General features: G+C 33.0%; 1 protein-coding gene across 1 annotated transcript; it reads right to left on the bottom strand.

The window, feature by feature from the left end:
• Nucleotides 1-490: 490 nt before the first annotated feature.
• Nucleotides 491-15,807, bottom strand: LOC306666585 (amine sulfotransferase-like). The gene is made up of 7 exons (XM_079148752.1): nt 15,660-15,807; nt 13,637-13,788; nt 11,936-12,144; nt 10,199-10,325; nt 9,306-9,400; nt 2,631-2,817; nt 491-1,052 (listed from the first exon to the last, which is right to left on the bottom strand). The coding sequence occupies exons 2-7, from the start codon at nt 13,776-13,778 to the stop codon at nt 931-933; spliced, it is 882 nt and encodes a 293-aa protein (XP_079004878.1). The 5' UTR covers nt 13,779-13,788; nt 15,660-15,807; the 3' UTR covers nt 491-930.
• Between the last annotated feature and the right edge of the window lie 750 nt (nt 15,808-16,557).

Genomic DNA, 16,557 nt, shown 5'->3' with positions numbered 1-16,557 from the left:
TAAAACCTCTAAAACAATCATCCAAATGAACTTTTCCTCCCTATAAGTTTATTAACTCAGGTATTTTGTTATAATAATGGAAATTCAAGTAGCATAGGTTGTTTCCATTTGATGACTTTGGTGCTGCCCATAAATTCTTATAATTATAAATCTAAATTTTATTAAATATTCAACTGTTAAATTTATGTGGCATAATTTTATTGAGTGATACACTGTAATACAACTTTTGTTGTGGTCCTGGTGTTGCAGTACTGGGGAATGAGCCCAGGGGAGTTCTACTTCTTAAATATATCTCCAACCTCCCCTGACTTTTCTAAAACTTTTGATACAGGGTCTCTGTATGTAGTTGAGGCTTGCCTAGAACTTGCTAGCCTCTTGCCTCAGCTTTCTGAGTCCTGGTGTTACAGTCATATGCCGTATAGAACCAGCCAGATAGAACTATTTTCCATCTAGTGCAAACTCTGATCTGTTAAATTAATAAGAAGAAATATGTGTTTATACAGGACTTTTCCATTTATTCTATCACATTTGAATATACACATTGATAAAATTTAAGTACAAGAATAAAATGATTTTTAATGTATAATTGACCCTAAGTTTAATTGTGGGTAAAAAAAAGTACACAGTACAGATAGTCTCTGAAGATATTTGCAAGTCATGCTTTATGCTTTCTGTTTTGCCATTTTCATGCAGGGTACCAAAGTTGCCAACCTGACAAATCAATTTAATTTCTGATTTTTAATTTTAATTATTAAAATTTATTTTTTTTACATTTTAAAGCATTTGTGACAGATAATCTAAGCATAGTTTACTTGTTTTATTAATAAATTTTGTAGTGAATGATTAAATAGGCACAAATTATTATGTATACCTTAACTGTGTCGCCTCTACCTATATTTTATATGATTGTTTTACACTGTGATTAGAATTTTACTCCTCATTTATATCCCAGATGATCGGCAGGGGGAAGTCTTTCATTTCCTTCTGGAATATCTTGTCAAATCTTTCATTCTGCTCCACAGTAAAATGATGTTTCCAGTCACCAGTGATACCTAATGGGATAAGAACATAAATAGCACCTTGGTGAATATGTGACACTATCATGTTAAAGATTACCTCAACCATTTGAACCCATTTGTCCCATTGTTCCAGATGTGGACTACCTATAAAAATTTAAACAAAAAAAAAATGGAGCAACAAATATACCTCTTGTGGTAACTTCAAAATAATATGTGAATATTATTATGTTCACAGAATTGAAAAGTTGGAAAATAATGGGTTAATTTCTTTTCAACCAAGCTAAACGTTTGCTAGTGTCTACAGGATTGGAGACCTCATCTTTTCTTACTCAAGAAATGATTGAATAAAGAATCTTAGGAATACAATAATGTAGTAAATAGATTTAAAGTTCACTTCCCCATATGTTAGCCTTTCCTCTATGTTATCCTTAGGGGGGAAAAAACCTAAAAGATATGAACATATTAGAATTTAAGAAGTATGTTTCAATATACTACAGGCATCATACTAAGTAAACCACATCAACTGCAATCTTACTAAAACCCTACAAGATAAATATTTCTTTAAATTTGAAAAAAAGGAGACTCGAATATTTTCAACTAAAGAAATCAAAGTCAAACCAGAACTGCCATTTTTGCATTTTTATTTTATAAAAGATTAAAAGATCATTATGTCATTATTAAATGAAAAATAATTTTGCATCTCCAGCTATCAGATACGCTTGTGTAGACATTATTATTGGCCTTTGGAAAAGACAACAAGCTGTTATGGGTATGAGAATTGCTTTGTATCTTCTCTAGCTGAGGAATGAAAAGTGAGAATTTATAATAAATGTCACAAAAAGATAATGAGAATATAAAACTATATCAATATCCAGGGTGATGTCCATAAGATGTTTATATAATTGTTTATAAATTAACATCCATCATCCTAATGGTAAATTATGAATCTATTATGAAATAAAATATGAATAAAGTAGAAGCCAGATATTTAGAATATTTATATACTAAATGATTAAGTTAAAAACTAACAATTCGAACTTTCAGGGTATCAGTTACAAGGGAAATAATATTCTTGACAACACCCTCAAGGCATGTTATAAGATCACAGTAAAAACTAGTTTCAATGACTTTTTGAAGTAATTGAATTCATAGCAGATTGCATTAATAAGATCACTCTACTTTTTGTGATGAAGCAATCTAACACATGGAAAAACAGTAGTCCAAACCTCCACCCTGCTCAACAAAACACACATTAAACATAGATTATTCTAGAAGAAAAAAGGGAAAACAAGAATTAGTGTTCCTCTCATTTAATATACCCATTACCTTCAGACAAGACTCCTAACAAATTTTAAAGTACAGGGTCATGCGATTTAGAAAGAAATAAGGCAATACTAATTAAACAAGTTAATTTGTCAGATTGTATACTAAAACACTTTTGTTTCTTGCAAAACTCTTCAGATCTACTCTCAGTTAGATGCTTAATCTTCTCTAGGTTCCAAATATCACTGTTACTTGGAGAGATATATTGGAAGCATCAATTATTTTTCTTAGGTAGCAAGAACTCCAATGACAGCTTACATCTTGCTACTATAAACTATTGAACAGTACCTTTGCGCAGAAAATGTCCTTCATCATTTCTAGATCCAATTTCATTTTTTATAATATCATTATAATTTGCTTGTGGATTAGTCTTCATGTTCTGAAATGTAGCCTGTTGCACAACAGTATCCACAACTTCTTCACTAAGTTCTTTCTTAAGAAATTTACAGATTTTCAGCACTGCACTTCTGAGGTCCTGAAAGAGTCATGAGTATGCATGAGTTATAGCTAAACACACAGCATGATCTAGTAGAATTTATTCCTGGAACGCAAAAATGTTTCACTGTGTGAACCATGCAATTTGTTAGAGAAGAGAATGGGGAAACAAACTGACATGATTATCTCGATTAATGCAGAAAAAGCACTTAACAAAACCCAATATCTTTTTATGATTAAAACTCTCAACAAATCTGCAATGTAAGGAAACTACCTCAACGTGAAAAAGGTCTTTTGTGTAATACCTGCAGCTAACAACATACTCAACTGAGAGAGATAGGAAGATTTTCATCTGAGATCTGGAATAAGTCCAATTTAATTTTTCAACTTCTATTTATCGTGATAATAGAAATACTAGCTAGAGCAATTAAGCAATAAAAAGAAAAAAGGTATTGAAACAGAAAATAAAGAAATATAATGATCTCTGTTAACCAACAAGAGTATCTCATATGTAGAAGATTCTAAGAAAAGCACACAAAAATATTAGAACTAACAAATTTAATTAAGTTGCAGAAAAAAAAATCAAACCAACTTGTAAAAATAAGTTGAATTTCTTACACTAGTAATGAGAAAACCTAAAAGAAAATTTAAAAACAATTACACCAACAATTATGAGAAGAAAGTCTAAAACTCTGAGGAATAAACAAGGAAGTAAGAGAGTTGCCTATTGAAATCTACAAAACACTACTGTAAAATAAAAGCAAACAAATTAATGGAACAATATCCTATATTTATGACTTGTAAGATTGGAATTTTAAATGCTATGTAAAATAATTCATATAGATATAATGCACTCTATCACAATCCCAACAATATTTTTTTGCAAAAAATAGGAAAATCCATCGCAAAATTAATATGAAACTTCAAGGAATCCTGAATAGTTAGTCTTGAAAAAGAATAATAAATTTGCAGTTTTCACACTTCCATATTTCAAACTTACTGCAAAATCATGGTAATCTCAACAGTGTGATAATGCCATAAATTTGGAAATATGAACCTATAAACTTGAACAGAGTTCACAGAAATCAGCTCTCACACATGTGGTCAAATGATTTTTGACATGAATGCCAAGAACGTTTCAAGGAAAAAGGACAGTTTCTTCAACAAAATGTAACAGGAAAGTTGAGTGTCCATATGCAAAACCATGACATTAATCCTTATCCTATGCCACATATAAAAATTAATAAAATTAGTCAGGCATTGATGTAAGAACTGAAACTATGGCACTTTTAGAGAAAGACATAGGGGAAATGCTTCACAATGTTGGATTTGATGGTTTTTTGATATGGCACACAAATCACCAGCAAAAAAAAGAAAAATAAACAATCAAATAAGCTACATAAAAATGTAAATCTTCTAAGTATCAAGGGAATAAGAAAAATATTTGCAAACCATATCACTGATAAGTTTTGCTACCCAGAATTCTTACAAGTCAATAAGGACAACAAAATCAATCCAATTAAAAACTGACAAAGGATTTAAATAGAAGTTTCTCCAAAGTAGATATAAAATATCCAATAAGCTCATGAAAAGATGGTCAACACCACTAATCATTAGGGAAATGCAAATCAACTTCAGAGAGTTCACACCGACTAGAAAGGCTATTATTATTTTAAAATTTTTAATATTTTATTTATTTTTATTTTAATATTTTATTATTAAAAATAACAGAACAGAATAAGTTTCAAGGACACAGAAAAATTGGAACCTTTGTGCAGATTGGTAGAAATATAAAAATGCTACAGATGCAATGGAAATAGTATGGTGGTTACTCAAACCTAAAAATAGCATTACATATGACCCAGCAAATTCACTTCTATGTATGGACTCAAAGAATTGAAAGTAAAGGCTCAGAGACATATTTGTACATCACGCTTGAACATCATTATTCACAATACAAAATGTGAAAGCAAGTGATGTGTATGCATGTATGTATATGAGATACACAAATAAAATATAGTATATATGTACACTGGAATATCTTAGTTGTATTCTTGTAGGGGATCATCAGTGGAATACATTTAATGTTATAGGAAGAATAAAAATAATAGGTCTGTTATGGTTTAGATGTGGTGTCCTCCAAAAACTCACATGTGAGACAATACAAGAAGGTTCAGAGGAGAAATGATTGAATTATAAGAGTCTTAACCCTGTCAGTGAATTAATCATCCTTCAATAAGGATTAACTGAGTGGTAGGGTGTGGCTGATGGAGGTGGGATTTGGGGCATGGTTTTGGGGTATATATTTGTATCTGGTGAGTGGAGGCTCTTTTTCTCTGCTTTCTGATCATTATGTGAGCTGCTTTCTTCTGCCATGCTATTCTGCCTCACTTCAGGCCCTGAGGAATGGAGCTAGCCTTCTATGGACTAAGACCTCTGAAACCAGGAGCCCTAAATAAACCTTTCGTCCTTTACAGTTGTTCTGGTTGGATCCTTTAGTTGCAGCAGTGGAAAAGCTGACTAAACCAAGGTCCATAGTTATTAACTTATTTGTACACCCAACTTTGGTGCAGAAAAACTAATAAAATCAGGATATAAGTGAATATGAAGAGATAAGACAATGTGACCAAGCATTAGCATAAAAAAGATAATAAAAATAGAACTGTTAGATGTTACAAATGCAGAAATTATCATAAAGAATTTCAAAACAGCTATGCTTATTACACACAAGGAAATAAGAGACAAAATTAAGAACTTTCCAAAAGACTAACTACTATTAACCAAAGTATCAGATTTTAAAGTAGACCCCAACTTATTAATTTAAATGTAGACTTTGGTGAATAATTTCAATGAAAGATTAAACACAAATTGTTTTAGTCAACTTTTTCATTTCTGTGACCAAAAGAACTTATAAGAATAAACTTAGAGGAGGCAAAGTTTATTTTGGGGCTCACAGTTTCAGAGGTCTCAGTCCATAGACAGCCAACTCCATTCCCCAAGGCCTGAGGTGAGGCAGAATATCATGGTGGAAGTGTGTGGTGGAGGAAAGCAGTTCAGACATCACACCAGAAGCAGAGAGAGTTCAGCTCAGCTTGTGAAATATATACTTCAAAGGCAGGCTCCCTATGACCTACCTTCTCCAGTCACGCCTACTTGCCCACAGTTACCATTCAATTAATCCTTACCAGGGGATTAATGCACTGATTAGGTCAAGTCTTTATAATCCAATCGCATCATCTCTAAACTTTCTTGCATTGTCTCACATATGACCTTTTGGGGGGTACCTCATATCTAAACCATAATATGGATTCAAAAGATTCTTTCCTAGGCCTCACTAAAGTCTTGCACTTTGGATAGTTCTTCTATATACCAGCTATTTCCTAATTCTACTATCTATCACTGTCCAAAATTCTGAGCCATATTCCACAAAATATTAAATGTTTTTTCATGTAACACCACTGCATTTGTTCAGTCTCCAAAGACAACTGTACCTTGGCATACAGGTATGTATCATTTCTTTACTGGAGGCATCAGACAGTTCCAATATATTGAAGAAAAAATAGCAGAATGGGAACGATTAAATCTCTCATATAATTTCTCTGCAGATAAATTAAAATGTTTCCAGAATTTGTACATTTCAAAATAAAAAACACATACGAAAACGACAAGTATTCCAGAACCTCATCATGATGGTAACCTCCATCCTTATCATATTATAATGATTTGTTTACGTTTTAATTTAACATTTGCCACCTAAATATGACTCTTTAAACATTATAGATATAATTGCTTCTAGTTCAATTATATACTGCTGGACTCTACTTGAGACAGGAAAGAAAAAAAATCCTGCATAATTATTATGGTGCCAGGGCTATCACCTCTAAATCAGTGAGAAATGTGAAAAATCCTGGGCGAAACTACACTGAGTTTGTATGTCTTGATGGGATTATCATTGGGGAAACAGGTATGGACAGTACTTCATGAAACTACCAAGACATTTTTCAGGGAAGCAGCAAACAAGGGAAGACTCCAAAATTTATTCCAACTTTAATGAATACCTAATTTTTGACAATCTTGGGAGCCTTCTCTAGAAAGAGCTCTAAAGCTAAAAAATCAAGTTGACCAAGGTCTACCTTTATTCCTTCCTCTCCTTTAATCCCTTTCTCCATCCTATCCCACTTTGTTTTATCTACGTTCATTCTTCTCATATACATTGGTATTGGAGATTGAATTCAGGCACTTAATCACTGAGTCACATCCCTATCCCTTTCTATATTTTATTTTGTAACAGGGTCTCAAGTTGCTTAGGGCTTCACTAAATTGCTGAGGCTGGCTTTGAACTCTCAGTGCTCCTGCTTCAGCCTCCAAAGCTGCTGCCATTATATTCTTTATACTGATGATGTTCAAATTAATAGCTAAAGGAAGAAATCTTTCTTTTGTTTTATATTTTTCATTTGTTTCTTAGTCTATTCATTTTATTTCTTCTAAATTACCTTAGTCTTCATAGGTCAAAAGCAACATCATAATCAAGCTCCTCTATCTAATCTGATCTTGCCTCAGGGTGCTCTAAACACCTTCATGAATAATACCACTATCTACACAGATACATCAACTAGAAATAAAGGAAGCATCCTTGATTACTCTCTTTGTCATTTTTCCTCTACATAATTCCATTTTTTTTTTTTTTTACATCTTAACAGTGCCTCAAAACTCTATTCTCTTCATACACAAGGACACTACTCCAATCCAAGACACCACTGATGTTCAGTGGATTAACACACTGGTCTCTGTCTGGCCTGGTTTCCTTATATTTGGTAGGTTTGCTTTTCAATTCATGAATGGAAATGATATTCTAAAAATATGAATTATATTCTATGGCTACCCTTCTTAATAACTCTTAAGAGGTTCCTTACACTTTTAATGTTAAAGAAATCACTAATCATTAACATAGCCTACAGATCTTATAAAATCTGAGTCCTACAAAACCCCTTTATGTTAATCTTTCATCTCTCCCACCTTGTTCAAGTTCTTCCCTTAGGTCTTCAAAGGCCTCACATACTTTATTGTGTCAGATAACCTGCACATACTTTTTTTTTATTACTTCATAAGTCTCTTAAGTGTCTTTTCTTTCTGTTAGCTCCTATTTATTAGCTTGCATTTCTCATGCTCTTTATTTCAGAAAAAAATGACCATCACCTTTGATTATACCAGACACCCTTAGTTCATATGCACACTGACATTGTATTTGGACTTTTCCTTAATATTACACTTAATAGTTTTGAACTATATATACTAGCTTGATGAATACCTGTTTTCCCTGATAGATTATGAGTTCTATCATAAAAGTTTCAGTCCTTTTTTACTCATGATTCAGTGCCAGTCACAGAGCAATCATTCACTGATTTTTAAGTGACTGAATAGATGATATATTAATGAATCAACATATCAACCAGAGACCACAGAACAATTTCAACTGTATTGTGTTTGAATTACACAAAGTTTTTTGGCAGTTTTGAATTTGTCACCAGCATATATACATGCATCCTATGACTTCATGTGAGAGCTAGTTTTAAGATTCTCTTTAAAATAGGAAGAATTTGCCTCACAGGGCTCACCCACATCCATGGCAATAATTATCCTATCTTAGTGGTAGATTTTGGCTTCAGTGCCTTGGTTCTCCTTGCTGACCTATATTAAGTATAACTACCATGGAAAACAGGTTGGGGTATCCTCAAAAAAAAAAAAAAAAAACTATACTAAAAATAGAACTACCATATACTCAAACTGTCACACTCCGGGTATATATCAAAAGGAAACAAAACCATCATATAAGGGATAACTCAAACGTACCAATAAACATGCCCATGTTTATTGTGCCACTATTCACAATAGATGAGGATTCAGTCTAGGTGTCTATCAACAGATGAACAGATAAAGAAAATATGGTATACACACACACACACAATGGAGTATTATTCAGCTATAAAAAATGAAATCCTGCAGCAAAATACATGGAACTGGAGAACATTATGTTAAGTAAAATAAGCCAGACACAGAAAGACAAGTAACACAAGCAGCACATATGAGAACAACAACAAATACCGACTGAAAGTAGAAATAGTGAGTACTAGGGCCTGTGAAGGGACCAGGCAGAAGGGGAGGAAAGAGAATGGAAGAATGGAGATTGAATATGATCAGTGCATGTTGTATGTCTATATAGAAATAAGATACCAAAACCCATTAATATGTAATTAATATTAATAAAAATATTTTATAAAGATTGTTATCCTAGATATTTTAGGTTGCCTTTATTGCTTCAGATGGTTACATGATAATCGTGGTGACAGTGTGTAGTGAGAACACAGCATTGAGGACAAGTAATTAATGGATAAGTAGGAAATTAGAACCCCACCTCCTTCCAAAAAGCCCAGGAATTAGGCATGAAAATGACTAGGAGAATTGGTTTTGCTGAAATCAGGAGAAAAAAAAAGTTTAAAAATAAATTTTTAAAAATATTTCATATTTTACCTTTTTCATATCTTCATAGCTTATGAACTGAATATTGAAGTCATGTCTATGTTCATACCAGCCTCTTATGTGATCAAACCAACGACTTCCTAACACTGTGCAAAAAATAATTAGTAAAAAGGTGAAGATTCTGCACTTATTGAACAGCAAACTATTCTTTCTTTTCTTCCTTATAATCACAAAAATAAAACTCAAGATCCCAACCACTGGACATCTATATTACTGTTTTTAAATGATTACTGCTTAGGGGAACAATCATGGTTTTCACAGAGAACTGACAATGAAAAGCTGCTCCATATATGTAGGAAAGCAGCAATTAAGAAATAAGAAAGTCCCAGTTCTAAGTTTAAATCAGATTTCTTTAAAGCAAGTCTCTCCACTTTCCTATATCCACCTGAAGACACACATGTCCATTTTTCTTCTTATTCTCTAAGATCTCTGGATAGCCATGCTAGCTGTCTACAATGAGCCAGAACCTGAATGTAATCTTTAGATGCGTGAGATCCTGATACTTCTCTCTACAAGTCTCACATCAATCAATTCTCCTTAGTAGTGGAGTGGAAAACTCCACTCTGCTCTAGAAGGCTTATTGCAGGTCCTTGAGAGAGCACACAAACACCCTGATCATCAGTGATCTGGAATATATGATTCTAACTACATTCGTAGTTTAAATTGTTAGAATATTTGTAATCCTCTTATGGTCTGGTCAAAATGTTTTCAAAACAACATGCCTTTTCAAACTTGACAATACCCAAATGGTCCTGGCAAGGATAGAAAAGCCGTTGGGTGGCAGACTAAGGTGATGTGTCATAGGACATCTATTATTTACCATTGCCCTTCTCCATCTTTCTGAAATATCTTCCCTAAGTTATTTGATAAATAAATTCAGTTACCTTCTCCATCTAAAAACTTTTCCATAAAATGCTCAATGGTATCTGCAGGTTCTAATCGAGCTACCCAATTTGAAAAATGAAAAAAAGAGACCAAAACATCTTTAGGATTTCTGTAGATGTAAAGAATCTGCGGAGAGAATCAGAAAGAATATTAACTGTTTCTGTTTATTATTGCAAGTTTTTAACAGCTGCATCATGTTTCATTAACTGAATGACTCATGAGTATTTTAATTCATTCTACTAGTCATGGAAAATTAGGTGTTCCCCCAATTTTTTTCTGTCACAAAAAGTGTTGAAATAAATACTTTTATTTATAGGGCAGAAACTGTATAAATCAACAAAGTAAGAAACATTTAATTATGCTTCAAAAAAGAGGCTAGTTCTTTAGAGGTTGAAAACCCAGTAAAATAGAAAACTCTTTATATTCTGAAAACTCTAAAAATAAGAGAACATAAAATTGTCATTATTGCAGAATGAATGAAAATGTATAATGACAAAATTGGAGTAAATTGACAAGATTGTTAAACTGTTATGCTTTTTTCAATATTAAAATATTAAAAGCATCTACACGAAGTGGATAAAAAGCACACTAAGAACAATATAAGGTGCATATTGAAGGCATGAAAGTGAACCTGATAAAACACAGTAATAGAATGAAGCTTGAGGAATGTTGAAATATTGTAATGCTTGTTGTCACAGAACTAATCCCTATTAAATTAAAACCCATATTTAACAACCATTGTGGGACCAAACTCCTTGGAAAAGTATCATGCAATATTCCTGTCTCATGTCATAAGAGGTATGCTATTTAATTTATAATCATAAAAAGGTTAAAAATAATGTTAGCTAGGAAAAAGCTGGAGAGTATTTACATAATCTTTGTTGTTGGTGTTATGTTTTCTTAGTAAAGCATCAGAACCAGAAGTCATGAAAGAAACATTAACAATTGGGTTATCTAAGATTAAGAGTTTTCAACAATTTTTAAGGAAAGTCTGCTTTTTAAAGGGGAAGACTTTGCCCCACATAAATACTTTCACAAAACAATAAATAAGACAACCTAAAAAAATGGGCAAAGAATAAAAAGAATACTTAAAGATCTATAAAAATATAAAAAGATAATCTTACTAAAATAAAAGAGCTAAACTCACTCAAAAATGAGATTTTCTTTTTACTTAGCATATTAGCCATATTTGATAATTCCCACAATTAGTAAGCAGGTGAGGAAAGAAGCATTTGTACATGCTATTTGATGAAGTACGATTCATATATTATAGAAGGCAGGTAGGTAATCCCTGTTAACACTTGAAATATTGGACATTTTAATTTGAAAACTTCATTTTATTAATTGAAACATGGCACAAGAATTAAAGTGCAAACCTTTATAGGAATGTTTATTACAACATAATACGTACATTTGCTGCAACCTACCTGTCCATAAAATACTCATTAAATATTGAAGAGCCATACAATAAAATTCTATGAAACCATGAAAAAAAATGATATTTTATGACCAATGTGAAAGAATTTTTGTTATATGCTATAGAATTCATGGCAAATTATATCTGCAAGTGCTTAATACATGCATAATATTTCAGACTTTCATATATTTTAATGTGGATGGCAATATCCTAAAGATACAATAATTTTGACATTTGAAAGAATGTGGTTTAGTGGGGTTGGGGAATAGCAGGTTATTTTGTCTGTGCAAAAAAAAAATAATTAATCTCTATGACATACTTTAGCTCTTTTATTCTTCAGACCTTTTGGTGCTAAATAATATGGGAGGTGGGAAGCAAAGAAACGAGGGGATGGCATATTGGTAAAGTCCAAATTGTGAGTATTGTATTCAAAAAAGGGAGCTCTATCCATTGTTACAGTGTCTTCAGTTCTGTTTCGATGCCCCTCAAAATAAATCAAGCTTAGTATCTGCTGAGTCCAGATGGTACCTGTAAAAATAAATCATCATTTTCAAACCTGAAGTAGTCATTAAAAATAAAATCAACAATAGTGTCATGCATCATAAAATAATTTGAGCTTTCTTTTCTTTTAAACCCCCCAAGTATGCTAACAAGTTTGTCCAATTTTGTCTTATTAAACATTAAAGTTAATAAAGATAAAATCAAAGACTTTATAAATTCCTTTCTCACTTGAAGAGTTGTGTTTGTTCTGACTCCATGATAGTAATGGTTTGGACTAATTATGCCTCTCCTTCTCTGTTACTGATCCATGTTAGGTCCTTTTTAGTATTTTTAACTTTTTCATTAACTTATAATAATTCTACATATTAATGGAATAGAGTGTTGTATTTCCACACATGCATACAGCCTGCATTGATCACATCAGGGGAATTAGCATTTCCCTTTCTTTGTCATTTCTGTTCGGTCTTCTAGCTTATTTCTTCTATATTTTCAAAAAATATGTTATTGGTTACTGAGTCCCTTTTTACTATATTTTGTGGGTACCTCTTTCTCCTTCCTGATATTCCTTTCTTAGAACTTTACGCCTTAGAAATATAGACAAATTAACAAAATTATGGTGAGTTCACTTTCTCCCCTTTTCTCATTACCACTTAAAGTGGTTTTGTAAACTATTTAAGCATTCAAGGATGTCAGGAAACAGCAGGACTTGGCATGAATAAAGCAATATATATAGAAAACATTTTTATTTACTTATAAGGCCTAACCATTTATGACCCACTTCTTTGTGGTGTTCTGGGAAAATCACATCATAAATAAACAAAATGTTGTCTGTGAAATCTTAATAACTACAGCTTTACCTTCTAGTCTGCATGAGCGACTGTAAAAACTCAAACCAAGCCAAGTATCACACCCTGCTGAAGTAAAAGTCACTATTACATAAGGCTCTTTAGTACCTTATTTTGCACAACAGGACTGTGTTTTACCAATTCCTTGTAATGATGATCTTCACAAATCTCAAAATAATTATTATCTTTTTTTCTAGTAGAACTAACTGGTTGAGAATGTTTTTGAGAATCTTGAGTGGAACCCAGCTCTCATAGACCACTTCTCAAGAAAATGAAGCATCTTGGAACATGAATATTTATGGAAGATAAATCTTCCAACTAATGAAGCATTTTCAAATTGGAGAAAAGATGAGTTTGGACTATCTCAGGTCTATCCAACAGAGCAGGCCAATGGGTCAGCACTCACCAAGTACCTGCTCTTGGCTGAGCATTTGGTTTCTTTATTTTTTAACAGAATTGACAACATAGCCATTGCTGATGGGCTTATATAGTAGAGATTTGAGTTTCATCTTTTTTCTGATCCATTAAGGATATCTAAATGTAGGCTGGGCTGCTGTTGATGTCTGGAAAGGAGCACATTTATACACACACACACACACACACACACACACACACACACACACACACCAAACCAAAGCAAAGGCCACAATCAGGAGGCCACTTCTTACACTTACCAGATTTTGGATATGTGATTATGAAGACATCATCATCTCTAATTTCAAAATTGTCTACATTTTCTACTATATGAATTTTAACCAAAGACCTTTCAAAATTGTAGCCTTTATATTTAAATAATTTTTCCCCTGTATTGTCCATAATTTTTCACCTATAAGTAAAAACATAAAATTCTTCTCAATTTCAAGTTATTATACAAATCAATAATACTTATTGAGTGGTCAATATATGCCAAGCACGATTGCAATGTCTTATGTATATGAACCTACTAACAACACTAAACATAGCACATATATTTAATTTTGTAAAACTTCACAATAAGCCAACATTGCTATATTGCTAGTATTACTATTTTAAAGATGTACTGAAAAGTGACACAACCCTTCTTAAAGGTTCATGAGGGACGGGTATCATGATTCTAAACATAGAGAAGAGAAAATTAACTCAGAGAAGTCAATCAAGTTATTTAAACTTGTCCATTTAGCTGAATTGGAAAGATTTGATAACACATAATTTGGCCACAGAATTCATACTTTATCCAGAATTTCTAAGTATTCTATATTTTTATTGCTTACATTTTTTGATTGTTAGAAATAAATTCTTCAATGGATATGCTTTTACTTCTGATGTTTTTCTAGAGTATGAGTGACCTGTTGTCTCTGGAAGAAACTTCTGAATTAGGGATTTGAGATGCTGTTTAAAGTGAATAATCAAAAATGCTTTGCCTAAGGAAAACCAACTGATTTTACATCAGAAGTGCTGCCCTCACAGTTACAAGTTACTTTCTGAAAAATTATTATAATTTACAATAGGAGATTTAAAAATCTGAAATCATATGAATGTAAATAATAAAACTGAAAATAAAAACAGAAAGCAAACAATCTAAAGACAAAAATTCGAATAAACCAAGCATCTCTATTAGATCTGCCTGAGAAATCTTTACTTGAAGGTTAATTAGTTGAGACAATTCCATAATTCCTAATAAATATTAGATTTAGAAACATACATTTCAGTTATTTATTTATTTTTTAAATTCTGTGCATACAAAGAAACTGAATTTGTTAAAAAGCAGCAAGTATGGCTTTGTGTAAATTGTACATCAAGAAACAACATTCGAGTTCTCTACAAACAGTCCAAGTCACCTGATCAATAGGAGGAAGTCAGAGTTCAGTCTTTTTCAGAGTAACAGCAGAAGATGACTAATGTTAAACTCAACTGGGTGATACCTTCATGATTGGTTACTTGACTACCAAATCAAAGATAAAATTAAGGACCTACTAAGCTGCTAGAGATTTCCCCTCTATAAGTTGACATTCAGGCAGCATGAACTCTGGAGTACCGGGGACTGAAGCATTAGAAAGATTGTTTTCAATACAGGCAGATGGAGAGCTATTTTGAAATTGACATCATGCACTTTCTAGGAAAAAATCTCAGAGAATTCAGTCTTCAGATTGTGGTGGGGGAGAATTTATACTGCATCACATGGATAAATAGAGAAGTCCACAGGAGGAGAGATAAGTTGAGGAGAAAGGAAAAAGTGAGGTGTCCTAACAGCCCCCAACATCATCCACACACAGCCTGAAATGTCACGGTGGGTTCCAGAAACTCTGAGTGGTGAGAAAGAATGTCAGGCAGCCTCTACAAACATTTCAAATGAAAGGTTTCTATTTTGCTTATTTTGCTTATTTATTACCTTTAGTCACTCAACTTTCAGTCTTAGGGCAGAGAGAATTTTAAGAGCTGAGGTGTCATGGAAGCAAAGAGAAAGTAGCATGTGAGGAGGATTCATGTAGGAGTCCCATGTTGGCTGCTCAGTATTGCATGTCTTTGATGCATGTAGGAGAAAGCGATTGTGTAGTAGCAACCTGTCTGTGTCTCTTTCTTATTCCTTCATGGAAGTTCCAAAGAAGGGGGGTGGGTAGAAAATTAGGGAGAAATGGAGGTAAATACAGATTATTTCTCTCTCGTGCAAAAGAGGATGAGAACTGACAGTGGCTCTGAATCCATCCTTTTAGTACTCACTGTTGAGATCAGTTGATGAAGGAAAACCAGCTCTCACAAAATTTTCAGGATGACAGGGACTGCTGTGCATTGAGGGATAAATAGTCCCTGTGGAGTTTGTTTTGGCCAATGAGTTGTGTTCTAGAGTTTGGGTAGCTCAGTTTGGAGAAGTTGGGTAAGATTTTGTTGATTCTGGGAAAACATATCAGGTTATCCCAGGATTTTAAAGGGATCAAATCTTTTGAAGGTACTTAAAAAACTTCAGGAGAACAGAGGTCACATTTATTTAATTACACCAATTATGAAACAAACGCCAGGATGAATTCAAAGCTACAGCCCCTCATTCCCTTCCTTGTACCTAAATAATGGTAGGTCAAACTTTCCATCCTGTCTCAGGGGCTGGTGATCATTCTTCAGGTCCTTTTTTGTACTCTCCTATCTTCTACCTGAATCACACCCAGGTTGTTTCTTCTGTTGTTTACTGGCATGGCTACAGAAGGTTCTAGGGGTTATATAAACTGGAGAAGAACATGAATTCGTTTTCCAGCACACACAGGTTTACCCTTTCTAATTGATGCCCCATCACTTACTTTAATGTTAGATATTACATTTTTGTTTTCCACAATAATTGGAATTTGTCTCAGATCTGTTCTAACATCTCCCATGAAATCTTAAACTCATTCTGCAGTCTTTTGTTGCTCATGTAAGCTGCTCTTAGGTAATGATTCTCAGGTTCCCACTAAATGCAGAATTTGATCCCAGGGGAGATTTTGAATCTTTTCAATGTACAAATCTTCCCTGGTTAGAAAGTAGGGTGTAATCTGAGGCTAATTTCAGTTTGTAAATATTCAACTTGTCTCTTATTTCTCATGATATTTGTCAAATAAGTGTTTCTAAAATAGTCCATTTTGTGAAAATA

This window comes from Sciurus vulgaris (assembly GCF_902686455.1).
Source record: "Sciurus vulgaris genome assembly, chromosome: 7".
Classification (NCBI taxonomy): domain Eukaryota; kingdom Metazoa; phylum Chordata; class Mammalia; order Rodentia; family Sciuridae; genus Sciurus; species Sciurus vulgaris.
The sequence above is the reverse complement of the archived record's forward strand: the minus strand, read 5'-3'. Positions and strand labels throughout refer to the sequence as shown.

Coding starts and splice junctions, on each gene's coding strand:
- LOC306666585 (XM_079148752.1), bottom strand. CDS start 13,778: ATGGACAATACAGGGGAAAAATTATTTAAATATAAAGGCTACAATTTT. Junction 12,145..13,636: donor AATCACATATCCAAAATCTG/GTAAGTGTAAGA, acceptor TTATTTTTACAG/GTACCATCTGGACTCAGCAG. Junction 10,326..11,935: donor TGAAGAATAAAAGAGCTAAA/GTATGTCATAGA, acceptor TTCTCTCCGCAG/ATTCTTTACATCTACAGAAA.